The sequence below is a fragment of the Bos indicus x Bos taurus genome, chromosome 10, assembly GCF_003369695.1.
Source record: "Bos indicus x Bos taurus breed Angus x Brahman F1 hybrid chromosome 10, Bos_hybrid_MaternalHap_v2.0, whole genome shotgun sequence".
NCBI lineage: Eukaryota > Metazoa > Chordata > Mammalia > Artiodactyla > Bovidae > Bos > Bos indicus x Bos taurus.
In genome coordinates, this window is record NC_040085.1 from 17306328 (window position 1) to 17320701 (window position 14374).

Here is a 14374-nt window from a genome sequence, read left to right on the forward strand (position 1 = left end):
TATTTTTCCCTAAAATTTTTTATAATTTAACATTTTACATTTAAGTCTGTGATCCATTTTAAAGAATGTATGTATGAAGTGTGAGACCTGAATCAAGGTTAATTTTTCCTGCCAATGGATTTCAACTGTCTCCAACACTATCTGTTGAAAGGGTTATCCTTCCTCTATCGAATTTATTTGGCACTTTGCCAGAAAAGGTCAGTTGGGTATATTTGTGTGGATCTATTTATGGGTTCTCTGTTCATTTCCACTGAACTGTGTGTATATCCCTGCACCAGTACCAAATAACCTCGATGACTCTAGCCTGAAATCAGATTGACCAATTGTTCTGACTTCTTACTTCTTCAAGATTTTAAAAATTATTCCAGTGTGTCTCCCTGTACATATAAATTTTAGAATAATCTTGCCTGTATTTGTTTTTTAAAATCCTGATGGATTTTAGCAGGAGTTTTATAACATGTGTATATAAATTTGGAGAGACCTGTCATGTTTAGTGCTTTGAAACTTCCAGTTTGCAAACTCATTATGTCTCTTCATCTGTATTCTTTAATTTATTTCATCAGTGTTGTGTAGTTTTCAGCTTAAAAATTCTGTTCAAGTTTTCAGTACAAAAAAGACCATTCAGGGTCTTTTTTCAAGTCATTATAAATGGTATTATACTTTTAATTTTGAGGTCCACACGTCCATTGCTAATATGTAGAAATAAAATTGATTACATACATTTATCTTATTTCCTATGGTGTTGCTGAACTCAATAGGTCTGAGAGTTTTGGCGGGTATATTCTTTGAGATTTTCTATATAGATAATCATATTGCCTGGCATTTTCTCTTCTTTTCTGGTCCAAGACTGTCTTTACATCTGCTTTGTTTATTGCACTGGCTCTGACATTTAGCTCTGTGCTGAAGGAGAGGGATGAGAGTGGATGTGCTTGCCTTGTTCCCAGTCTTAGGGAAACATATACAGTCTTTTGTTAGTAAGCATACTGCTAGCTATGGAGGAACTTCCCCACTCTGCCTGTGTTTCTCAAAGTCTTCACCATAGTTGACTGTTGAATTTTGGCAAAAGTTTATTCTACATAGATTAATATGATGTAATTTTTCTTCTTTTATCCTGTTAATATGGTGAGTTTCAACAACTGATTTTCAATTTGAAGTAATGTGCATCCTTGAAAAAAATCCATTTGTGCTTGGTATATTACTCTTTTAATATAGATGAATTTTACTTGCTAATATTTTTAAGAAACTTTATGTCTGTATTCATGAAATATGTTTCTCTGCAGTTTTCTGTTATGATCTTTGTCTGATTTTAATTTCAGGGGAACACTAGCTTCATAAAATGAGTGATGAATTCTTTTCTCCTTTTTTTTCTGGAAGAAATAGTGTATAATTCATGCTAATACTTCAAAAGAATTATCTAGTAATACTGTCTGAATCCAGGGATTTTTTTTTTAATTAAAAATTCAATTTCTTCATAGATATGGTGACATCAGCTTTCTCTGGCCCCTGCCCTGAGGAGAGATGAGGAGGAGCGACCCCTGGAGCCCACAGTGAGGTTTGGGGACAGACAGCAGGTGCTTCCAGAGCACTGTGCCCCGCACAGAAGTAGGTTCCTACATCTGAGAGCTGGGCAGCCGCGAGGTGTAGGGAGCCGTGCTTTCTGGTCTCTCCAAGCTGACCTGTCAGTCTCTGCTCCGTCTTCACTTCTCCACCCTTAGCTAATATCATCAAGAGGACAGGACTTCCCCCAGGCCTCTGCTTATACCACTGTAAGCTGCTTAAAATGCTTGAGGAATTGCAGTACGTGGTGAAGTTCTCTCCTTCTTGTAGAGGCAAGAATTTAGGAATTTGACTTATCTGTTGTCCGTTCACTTCTGTTGAGAAAACAGTGAGAAGTATCAGAGAAAGTCTAATCAGATGTCTATTCTCTCAGCTCCAATGGTCTCTCTCATTCTTCTTGTGTATTTTTCTCCTTCTTTCCATGTCTCCCTGCCCAACTCCCTCCATCTTTCCACTTTTTAGTTTCTGAGTTTTTCTCAACATCCTGCTCTCTATCAGAAAATTTCATTCTTACAGTTTCCTGCAGATAATATTTCACTGTGCAGAATTCTCTGGAAGCAATCAGGGAAACCCCAAACTCACGTGGTATTTGCATCCATAAGATCAACACTGGTGCTATGAGCAGCATTTCCCTCTTCTCCCTCGTCAGGAAGAGTTGCTGAATCTGCCTCCTCCTAAAGGGTTTCCCTGGGACAAGCTTTTCCAGCCCCACACACGTTTCTGTGGTCTACACTGCCTTTTGCAAAGAAAAAAGAAAGGAGTGACTGCCATTTGAGACAGCCAATCAGACTTACCCCTATTTTACTCACACATCTTAAAAAGCAGGGCGGGTTTGCGGATGCTGCCCCACTGTGGCTGAATGTAAAATTGCTGACTTTATAACCAATTCTTCACAGAATGCTTTCTAATTTAAGTGGTATATATGTTTGTCAAAGCTTGAAAAGAAAGAGTTTACTCACGCTAATATTGTTTGGGGAGGAACAATTTGCCTTTTAAAATGGGATTTTTTTAAATTTAAAACTAGGGCATCAGGGGAAACAATGGAAACCATGAGAGACTTTATTTTAGGGGGCTCCAGAATCACTGCAGATGGTGTCTGCAGCCATGAAATTAAAAGACCTTTGCTCCTTGGAAGCAAAGCTATGACCAACCTAGACAGCATACTAAAAAGCAGAGACATTACTTTGCCAACAAAGGTCCATCTAGTCAAAGCTATTGTTTTTCCAGTAGTCATGTATGGATGTGAGAGTTGGACTATAAAGAAAGCTGAGTGCCAAAGAATTGATGCTTTTGAACTGTGGTGTTGGAGAAGACTCTTGAGCAAGGACTCTTGAGCTTGGACTTCAAGGATATCCAACCAGTCAATCCTAAAGGAAATCAGTCCTGAATATTAATTGGAAGGACTGATGCAGAAGCGAAACTCCAATACTTTGGCCACCTGATGGGAAGAACTAACTCATTGGAAAACATCTTCATGCTGGGAAAGATTGAAGGTGGGAAGAGAAGGGGATGACAGAGGATGAGATGGTTGGATTGCATCACCAGCTCGATGGACATGAGTTTGAGTAAGCTCCAGGTGTTGGTGATGGACAGGGAAGACTGGCGTGCTGTAGTCCATGGGGTCACAAAGAGTCGGACATGACTGAGCAACTGAACTGAACTGAACTGAGGACATTAGGAGGAAATAAAATGTTTCATTTCGCATTTCCAGTTTCATCAGAATTATACATGCATGTCTCTCTGCATGTTCTAATATAATGTATTAGATCATAGACAGTTGAAGAAATATAGAAAAGACTCATAATTTATTGTTAGACAACCTAAGATCATGAAATGGAAGATAATAAGTACCTATTTTTCTGTTGTCATACATATTATTCTGGTTGTGAATTATACAATTTGGAGCTCATATTTATTGTCCCACTGTGTTACTGTACCACATACTAGTGATTTTTAAAAATCAGTATAATTTGACAGGAAGCCTTATCTATCAGATATGACTTTCTCTAAGACTTCCTTAAGCAAAACTCTCAGATAGAATACATTTGTTTTCTATCTGAAAACAATTTCCACAGAATTTGTTGCTTATCACAGCACTTACCAGCCCATAGTATGATCTGTTAAATGAGGGAGCTGGCCTCATGATCTAGAGGGTGTGTACTGGATCACCTGCAAGAACTGAGCTGTCCTATACAGCAGCTACTAGCCACATGAGGCTACTTAAATTTAAATTAATTGAACTTAAATAATATTAAAATTTTAGTTTCTCAACGATACTGGCCGTATAACAAGGGCTAAGTACCCACACCTGACCAGAGGCTATCGAATAGTGCAAATATAGGGCATTTCCACCATCTCATAAAGTTCCACTGAATGGTGATTCTCTACAATGTAGGGTCTATGAAAACAAGGAACTTTGCCTGTTTGGTGTCACAATTAAAAGCCTAGATATGTGGTATGCACTTAATAAGTGTTTGTATATTAACATCACCGTGTTCCCAGAAACAACTTGAATACCTGATAAATAGTAGATACTCAAGTATTTGTAGTATAATACATAAGTGTATGTGTCTGCATGTGTGAGTTTGAACTCAAAATATTCCAAAGATCAGTCTAAAAACACCCTTCCATGACTGTAATCTGGAGTTGCTTGTAGCTATTTAGAAATGTTGCTTTTGGAAAATTGTGTTAAAACTGCAGTTCTGTCATAACAAGTTATCACAGATTTGATGGCTCTTAAAAAAAAAAGTGGTTCCCTTACAATCTGGAAGGGCTTCCTTGGTAGCTCAGTTGGTAAAGAATCTGCCTGCAGTGCAGGAGGCCTGGGTTCGATCTCTGGGTCAGGAAGATTCCCTGGATAAGGAAATGGCAACCCACTCAGTATTCTTGCCTGGAAAATCCCATGGACAGAGGAGCCTGGTGGGCTACAGTCCATGGGGCTGCAAGAGTCTTAGCGACTAAACCAATCTGGAGGTCAGAAGTCTGAGACAAGGTGTCAACAGAAACATACTCCTTCCAAATGTTCTAAAAGGGAGTTCTTCAGTGCCTCTTCTAGCTTTAGGTGACTCCAAGTGTTCCTTCACTTGTGACTGTATACTTCCAACCTCTTTCTCCATCGAGAAGACCTCACAAGGCTTTCTCACCTGTGTGTTTCTTAAAAGAAAAATTGTCACTGGATTTAGGCCCTACCTGAATAGTCCAGGACGACCTTATCTTTCTATCCTTAACTTTGTTTACTTTTACAAAGTCTTTTTGTCCAAATAAGTCACATTCACAGATTCTGTGATTAGGATGTGGGCATATCATTTGGGAGCCTGCTCTCCATCCCAATACAGGGTTTTTAATGTCTTTGCAGAATTGTCATGAAAATATATGAATGATAGAAATCTCAACATTTCTTTCAGAGTCAAAAGTGAATTTGAATCTGAATTACTGTATAATATGGAAAGAGAGAGAGAAGCAAGTTTAGGATGGCTGGAAAATGAAAATACCATGAGATAACAAAGTTTTTTGAAATGCACACTGTTGGGACAACTTTTTCTTCTCAGGCATGTGGGATTTGGACACCAAAATGAAGACAAATCTAGCAATGCTATGTTAATGAAGGCTTCTGCCCCATCCTAAAAGAGCAAGGGGTCTGGAGAGCACTTGGGGTTGCTTTTACAGTTCCCTGACCTTCATGCACATCAGGAGCCCTGCTGCAGTTTACACAGAAGGATGCAAACCAAGACAGAATGGTCACCAAGACAGAAGGGAGAAGGTTGCCCTTTCCCAACTCACACCATTGTATTTACTGTATGTTATCTCTGGATCTTGGGGTGAGAAATATAAATTTGCTAAATGAAGAGAAAGAGACATAGCTTTGCTTTGGTCTATGGGCAAAAAGCGATCTCAACATACTTAGTAGGAAATGACTCTGCAGAATACATGTATAAGATAGCCCTTATTCTCTAATATTCTTGTCAAAGCAATTTTAAAAGAGGACCAGATAGAAGAATATTTATAATAAACTGTTACAATTATTATCCTATGAGATTTTAGATAAGAAACAAATAATGCTGCTGCCTGAACTGACCTTGAATAATGAATACACATGTTCATTTTCACGATTACATGAAAAATTCATTCTAGCCAAAGAGGACAGCATCTGCAAAGGCTTTGATTTAGGAAAGAGTTTAATATGTCTATAAATGGTTAGAATTTTAAAGTGGTTGATGTACGTTAGAGAGTATGTGGTGGAAAAGGGGGAATGACAAAACTAGAAGTAATTTAGGGGAAAACTGTACATTGTCTTTATTTCTTAATATAGAATTTTATCTTTATATCTTCTAATGGTTCCTCATTACCTAAAGATGAACAGGAAGTGATAAGATTATATATACATTTTATAATAACTCTATGGTCATGTACAGTTCAGTTCAGTTTAGTCACTCAGTCGTGTCCAACTCTTTGCGACCCCATGAACCGCAGGATGCCAGGCCTCTCTGTCCATCACCAACTCCCAGAGTCCACCCAAACCCATGTCCATCGAGTCGGTGATACCATCCAACCATCTCATCCTCTGTCATCCCCTTCTCCTCCTGCCTGCAATTTTTCCCAGCATCAGGGTCTTTTCAAATGAGTCAGCTCTTCCCATCAGGTGGTCAAAGTATTGGAGGTTCAGATTCAGCATCAGTCCTTCCAATGAACACCCAGGATTGATCTCCTTTAAAATGGACTGGTTGGATCTCCTTGCACTCCAAGTGTCTCTCAAGAGTCTTCTCCAACATCATAGTTCAAAAGCATCAATTCTTCGGCGCTCAGCTTTCTTCACAGTCCAACTCTCACATCCATACATGACCACTGGAAAAGCTATAGCCTTGACTAGATGAACCTTTGCTGGCAAATTAATGTCTCTGCTTTTTAATATGCTGTCTAGGTTGGTCATAACTTTCCTTCCAAGGAGTAAGCGTCTTTTAATTTCATGGCTGCAATCACCATCTACAGTGATTTGGGAGCCCCAAAAAATAAAGTTTGAGACTGTTTCCACTGTTTCCCCATCTATTTCCCATGAAGTGATGGGACCAGTTGCCATGATCTTAGTTTTCTGAACATTGAACTTTAAGCCAACTTTTTCACTCTCCACTTTCACTTTCATCAAGAGGCTCTTTAGTTCCTCTTCACTTTCTGCCATAAGGGTGGTGTCATCTGCATATCTGAGGTTATTGATATTTCTCCCAGCAATCTTGATTCCAGCTTGTGCTTCTTCCAACCCAGCGTTTCTCATGATGTACTCTGCATATAAGTTAAATTAGCAAGGTGACAATATACAGCCTTGACGTACTCCTTTTCCTATTTGGAATCAGTCTGTTGCTCCATGTCCAGTTCTAACTGTTGCTTCCTGAACTGCATACAGATTTCTCAAGAGGCAGGTCAGGTGGTCTGGTATTCCCATCTCTTTCAGAATTTCCCACAGATTATTGTGATCCACACAGTCAAAGGCTTTGGCATAGTCAATAAAGCAGAAATGGATGTTTTTCTGGAAATCTTTTGCTTTTTTGATGATCCAGTGGATGTTGGCAATTTGATCTCTGGTTCCTCTGCCTTTTCTAAAACCAGCTTGAACATCTGGAAGTTCACGGTTCACGTATTGCTGAAACCTGGCTTGGAGAATTTTAAGCATTATTTCACTAGCGTGTGAGATGAGTGCAATTGTGTGGTAGTTTGAGCATTCTTTGGCATTGCCTTTATTTGGGATTGGAATGAAAACTGATCTTTTCCAGTCCTGTGGCCACTGCTGAGTTTTCCAAATTTGCTGGCATATTGAGTGCAGCACTTTCCCAACATCATCTTTCAGGATTTGAAAGAGCTCAACTGGAATTCCATCACCTCCACTAGCTTTGTTCATAGTGATGCATTCTAAGGCCCACTTGACTTCACATTCCAGGATGTCTGGCTCTAGGTGAGTAGTCACACCATCAGGGTCGTGAAGATCTTTTTCGTACAGTTCTTCTGTGTCTTCTTACCACTTTTTCTTAATATCTTCTGCTTCTATTAGGTCCTTACCATTTCTGTCCTTTAATGTGCCCATCTTTGCATGAAATGTTACCTTGGTATCTCTAGTTTTCTTGAAGAGATCTCTAGTCTTTCCCATTCTATTGTTTTCCTCTATTTCTTTGCATTGATTGCTGAGGAAGGCTCTCTTATCTCTCCTTGCTATTCTTTGGAACTCTGCATTCAAATGGGTATATCTTTCCTTTTCTCCTCTGCTTTTCGCTTCTCTTCTTTTCACAGCTATTTGTAATGCCTCCTCAGACAGCCATTTTGCTTTCTTGCCTTTCTTTTTCTTGGAGATGGTCTTGATCCCTGTCTCCTGTACAATGTCACGAACCTACATCCATAGTTCATCAGGCACTCTGTCTATCAGATCCAGTCCCTTAAATCTATTTCTCACTCCCACTGTATATTCATAAGGGGTTCTATTTAGGTCGTACCTGAATGGTCTAGTAGTTTTCTCCACTTTCTTCAATTTCAGTCTGAATTTGGCAATAAGGAGTTCATGATCCAAGCCACAGTCAGCTCCTGATCTTGTTTTTGCTGTCTGTATAGAGCTTCTCCATCTTTGGCTGCAAATAATAAAGTCAATCGGATTTTGGTGTCAACCAGCTGGTGATATCCATGTGTAGAGTCTTCTCTTGTGTTGTTGGAAGAGGGTTTTTGCTATGACCAGTACGTTCTCTTGGCAGAACTCTATTAGCCTTTGCCCTGCTTCATTCCGTATTCCAAGGCCAAATTTGCCTGTTACTCCAGGTCATGTATAAATTAGATTCAAGGAGTTGAGAGTAAAGCCAGGAAGAAACCTAAGAGGTCCCTGCAGTTATACAAGAAAGATGTACCAAATGGCTGAATTAGAAGAGTAGCAAAGAGTTTAGAAATGAGGAAATGGATGTGGGTGCTATACAAGAGATAAGCTGACATGACCTTGATGTTTATTGAAGGTGTATGTACTTCATTACACTCTGGTACCCATCTGCCATAGACAGTATGTTTATTCTAATAGGGCTATTTAAAAGGGCATGGCTGTATCTCTATTAATTATCAAAATTAAACAGTCTGTTTCTATTTCACATCTACTTGAGGATCTATATGCAGAACAACCTAGGTATATTTCCAACAGCCATGGCATTCCTGCAGCTAGTAAAACAGAATTCTGAAGCATAAAAATTATTAAGTCACTTTCCCAAGATCACTCAACTAATGAGTGGCAGATCTGGAAATATAACCTAAGTTGTTGTGTTCTGCTAACACAGCACATAAGTATCTAATCATGTTCTTATTGTTAATGGGAAGTTTGTTCATTAGAGTGCTATGTTGAGAGATTGGGTGTATTACTAATATTATAATATTAAATAAATATACAAAGTCATGTTTGCTATGATTGTTTGTTTTTTTCCCATTATTGAGTCCTGCTCCCACTTCTCATCATATTTCTATATTACAAGAGAGACAGAGCAGTAGACAAAATTCACTTTTCAGAGGAAAAAACTCCCACCTTGTGCAACAATTCCAAACTTTCTGTCCAAGGTAGCTTATTACTCTCCAGGTTCAATATATCATTTGAAGTCAATCAAGTTCACATCTGGCAGGCAAAAGATTAAAAAGCAGCCAGTGCTCCTGAATCCCCTCACTCCTGATTTCTGCATTGCCAAAGTTTACTAACTTCTTCAGCAATGGCAGCTCCTATGGTGACTGGGCTTCTGCACAATTTGACCCATGATCACTGTGGGGAGCAAGGAGGCTGGTGTAGGCCCCACAAAGTGTTTGAGTGGGACACCAGGTGGCAGTGCTTCAGCTTTCATGCTTGCTGCATCCACTGTGCTGGAACCTGATTCTCTAGGAGGGAAAATAGAAACATTTAGATAAAGCATTCACCAAAGGGTGACATTCCGGTAAAGATGTAAGGGAAGTTCAGAGATACACCATGTAGGTGTTTTGGGTAATAGCATTACAGTAGAGAGAGCAAAGGCAAGGGACACAGGTCTTGATATAGAAACATGTTTAGAGTGTTTAAGTAATAATATCTCTTCTTTCTCTGAGCCACTTATTCTTCCTAGGACACTATTGCATAAGAAACTTGCTAAAGCATTCAGCTGAATATTCATTGGAAGGACTGATTCTGAAGCTGAAGCTCCAGTACTTTGGCCACCTGATGCAAAGAGACAACTCATTGAAAAAGACTCTGATGCTGGGAAAGATTGAAGGCAGGAGGAGAAGAGGACAACAGAAGATGAGATGGTTGGATGGCATCACCGACTCAATAGACATGAGTTTGAGTAAGCTCCGGGAAACAGTGCAAGACAGTGAAGCCTGGCATTCTGCAGTCCATGGGGTCGCAGAGTCAGGCACGACTGAGCGACTGAACAAGAACAAAGCATTCAGCACTGTTAACTGGTTAGTGGATGATTTCCTCATATACTGATCCTGGGGCAATTGTACCTATGGTTTGGCATCTTCTTTTCTGGTTCCCTTTAACTTCCAGTTTTAACCAGAAATGTCACCACCATTAAGACATCCAGCCACCCTGGGGTCAAGTGCCTCTCCATAGTCCAAGTCTTTCTCTTTAGAAGCCCTCTAAGATGTTACATACTGCCTGGCAATAAAAATTAGAGATGCTTATCACAGTTAGAAAAATTATGTCGCATTTCTCACAGATTAAAAACTTGGGAACAATAAAATTAGAGTTTTGATATTTAAATTAGATAATGAATCTGAAATGCATCCTACATTGCCTGAATTATAGTAAGCACAATAAATATCAACTTTCTTTTTTCTACTAAAACCTACCTTTCCTTCAATGTCCAGCTCTGTAACCTTCTACTCCTTTTTTTTCCCCTCCATATCAGGTCAGTGATGGGAGTTTCTAGAAAGATACTTAATCACTTATTTTCCTGGAGACTCATTACTCTTCTCTATATTTTTAGGGTTATATCTACTAGCTACAGTGATGCACTGACACTCTCAGCATGCAGAAAAGACACGAAAGGAACACCCAGAGGAGGTAGGTATTATTTTGATTTCTCTAATGAATAATAAAATCAAGGTCATTTTTGTATGTTTACTGGCTATTGGATATAATATTTCTAAATTGAATCTCCAAGATTTTTCCATTCTGTTTAACTATTTTCTTTTCTTTTTGATTTATGAGCTTTTCATATATCCTGCACTTGAGTTCTTTTTTAGAAATATCCATTGCAAATATGGTCTACCAGTCTGGAATTGACTTTCTACCCTCTTGGCAGTTATTTTTTTAATAAAGACTATTTAAAAATACACTTTCGTGTTCATAAGAAGCTAGCTTGAAAGTTTTGTCTGTTTTCTTTAAGAACTGTAGAACTGCTTTCTTTGGGTGACTGCTTTTGCTTCTGATAAGAAAACAGGTATCATTCAAATGATATTTCCCAGAATACAATATATCAATCTTCCATGAGTATTGGAAAGATTATTTCCACTTAAATAGACCCTGGGATTCTTCTTCAATGTCTTGCAAACTTCTGCCAAAACCATGATGGCCCTCTTGCAGAATTCCTTATTCATCTTTATAGCATTGTACATAACATTGCTGCTGAATAAGGTGCTTGTTGTATAGGAATTCAATACAGCAGTGAGTGGAGGTGCTTCCTATATATAAGCAAATAGGTTATGGAATGGATAACAGAAGTAGTTATAAATACCAGCTACAGTTATGTGGTCATTTGCAGTAACAAAAAAATGTTAATGTTTTTTCATTTTGATATGAATATATTCACGTATACATTCAGTTCAGTTCAGTTCAGTTGCTCAGTCATGTCTGACTCTTTGTGATCCCATGAAACGCAGCACACCAGGCCTCCCTGTCCATCACCAACTCCTGGAGTTCACTCAGACTCACGTCCATTGAGTCAGTGATGCCATCCAGCCATCTCATCCTCTGTCGTCCCCTTCTCCTCCTGCCCCCAATCCCTCCCAGCATCAGAGTCTTTTCCAATGAGTCAACTCTTCACATGAGGTGGCCAAAGTACTGAAGTTTCAGCTTCAGCATCATTCCTTCCAAAGAAATCCCAGGGCTGATCTCCTTCAGAATGAACTGGTTGGATCTCCTTGCAGTCCAAGGGACTCTCAAGAGTCTTCTCCAACATCACAGTTCAAAAGCATCAATTCTTTGGTGCTCAGCTTTCTTCACAGTCCAACTCTCACATCCATACATGACCACAGGAAAAACCATAACCTTGACTAGACAGACCTTTGTTGGCAAAGTAATGTCTCTGCTTTTGAATATGCTATCTAGGTTGGTCATAACTTTCCTTCCAAGGAGTAAGCGTCTTTTAATTTCATGGCTGCAGTCACCATCTGCAGTGATTTTGGAGCCCCCCAAAATAAAGTCTGACACTGTTTCCACTGTTTCCCCATCTATTTCCCAGGAAGTGATGGGACCAGATGCCATGATCTTCGTTTTCTGAATGAAAGCTTTAAGCCAACTTTTTCACTCTCCTCTTTCACCTTCAAGAGGCTTTTTAGTTCTTCTTCACTTTCTGCCATAATGGTGATGTCATCTGCATATCTGAGGTTATTGATACGTATACATTAATTATTTTTAAATCCCCTGTCTCATTTGCTTGCCTGTAGTAACATAAAATGTGCTGCTGCTGCTGCTAAATCACTTCAGTTGTGTCTGACTCTGTGCGACCCCATAGATGGCAGCCCACCAGGCTCCCCCGTCCCTGGATTCTCCAGGCAAGAACACTGAGTGGGTTGCCATGTTCTTCTCCAATGCATGAAAGTGAAGAGTGAAAGTGAAGTCGCTCAGTCGTGTCCTTAGCGACCCCATGGACTGCAGACTACTAGGTACCTCCGTCCATGGGATTTTCAAGGCAAGAATACTGAAGTAGGGTGCCATTGCCTTCTTCAATAAAATGTGCTAATATCTCATTGTATCTCAGTTATTAAGATACAGGATTCAATGCAAGAATGTGATTCAGCTAGAAGAGGAAAGAACATCACCCAAAAAATGGATAAATGAACTTGGTATAATCTTTGCAGGAGGGAGTTAACTTATATTGGTTGAATTATTGCATCATATCAGCAGGAAGAATAGTTTTCCTGTTGACTTTATGACAAAGTTGTGTTGTTAAAAGAGGTACTGATGGATGCCTAGTTAACAAATCAATTAAATAGTTAAGCTGTTGCAGTAACTTTGTACTGCCCTAACCTAACTATCTAGAAATCTATTTGGAAGGTACTTGTCATGAAGTAGCCATATTTTAAATTCTGCTGGTTGGTACAGGGCTCCAGGCACTGTGGCAACTCACACACATTGCTGCTGATCAACTACATCATCTTATTGATGACACACAACTCTTCTACTTCCCACCAGATCTTCAAATCTTCTGTTCATCCTGGGCCAAGTATGCATGTAGCATAACAGCAGGTGACACTCTTCTCCTCAAGGTCCCTCGTTCTTGTGAGACACTAAAGGAGGTGAGAGACAAGTTTTAGTGTGTTATGCAGGTTCTGTTATCCTCATGGTTCTAGTATGTCCTTATGAGTCACAGTTCATCCATGCTTTTGTCTGCACCCAACTTTCCCTCAAATGTTACTCTTGCTGGCTAACAGTGAATTCAGCCTCAACACCAGATACAAAGATAACAGCTTTGTATAGACTCCTCCAGCTCTAGCAATTGCCTGAATTCTAATCTCGATAACTGATGTCCTATTCGACACCATTAGTGGTTCTGCTTTTCTGACTGTAACTTCAGTGACACAAAGTCTAAGAGGAAAGGACTAAGGAAATGATTTTCATGGTGATTCCAGATAACTATGACTAGACCCATGTTTGTGATGTGAGGGTCTTTAGGTGAAGCTGCCAGTTTGATGTATTATGGGGCAAGTATTTAACTTTAGACAACGCATGTTCCATATGATTGTTTGAAAGTCAAAAATTCAAGACCGAGAATGTATTAGTAGAAAGTTACTCTGGACACCTGTTTCCAAATGACATGGAAGGAGTTTTTCTTTAAAATTAAATCCTCTAATCTAGACCACAGATGAAGCAACCACAGGAGTACCATTTCTTGTCTGAGGTCTGCAGGTGTGCATTTCAACTGGGGTTCTGCAGCAGGGGAGCTCTCTCTTATTAAGCTCTGGGGTTTTTGTACAGCTTTTCTCATTACTTCAAGCACTGTGAGTTCCCAGACTGCACAAAAGTACTTTGCAGAGTCTTCCAGCTGTAAGGCTGAAATGGTGAGGCTGATGGAGTTCTGTGCTTTCTGAAAGTTTACAGAGTAGCGGCCGTTCCTTGCATTTGGGCCAGAAGATTCCTGACGAATAAGGAAAGTCATCTCTCCACTGGGAAGCTGCTTGTACCAATAAAGGTAGTGCGTGTACCGACTCAAACTTACTTCATACCGACAGTTCAGAATGACAGATTGCCCTATTTGACTGGTTACGTATGGCTGGTCTTGAGTAACTTTCTGGGCCACACCAGATCCTGTGGAAAAAAATCAGAAAACTGAGCTGAAGTAGTGAACAAAATAATGTAGGAATTAGGCTAATTTGGCACCCAAAGAAAACCCAAATTGAAATCATAATAAATATGCTTTTCCCCAAACCTCCTTTCCTCCCCAAGTCCCTGTGAAGCTCCACATGTCTGTGTGCAGGCCTTTCACCCCAGACACTCACACCCATGATTGGAAGCATCCCTACCAGAGAAGGTGACGGCCAGGAACACCCAGAGCAGATGAGAGAGCGGCATGAGGCTCTCTAGAAGAGGAAAGAACATCAACTCTGCCTCAAGCTGAGAGTT

At 39.7% G+C, this 14374-nt stretch overlaps 1 gene segment (V, D, J or C); it reads right to left on the reverse strand.

Annotated features, from left to right (window-relative positions):
- Positions 1-12963: 12963 nt before the first annotated feature.
- LOC113899317 lies at positions 12964-14354 on the reverse strand. The segment is given in 3 exon segments: positions 12964-13041; positions 13638-14059; positions 14275-14354. Coding segments are annotated over 3 exon segments (576 nt in total).
- Between the last annotated feature and the right edge of the window lie 20 nt (positions 14355-14374).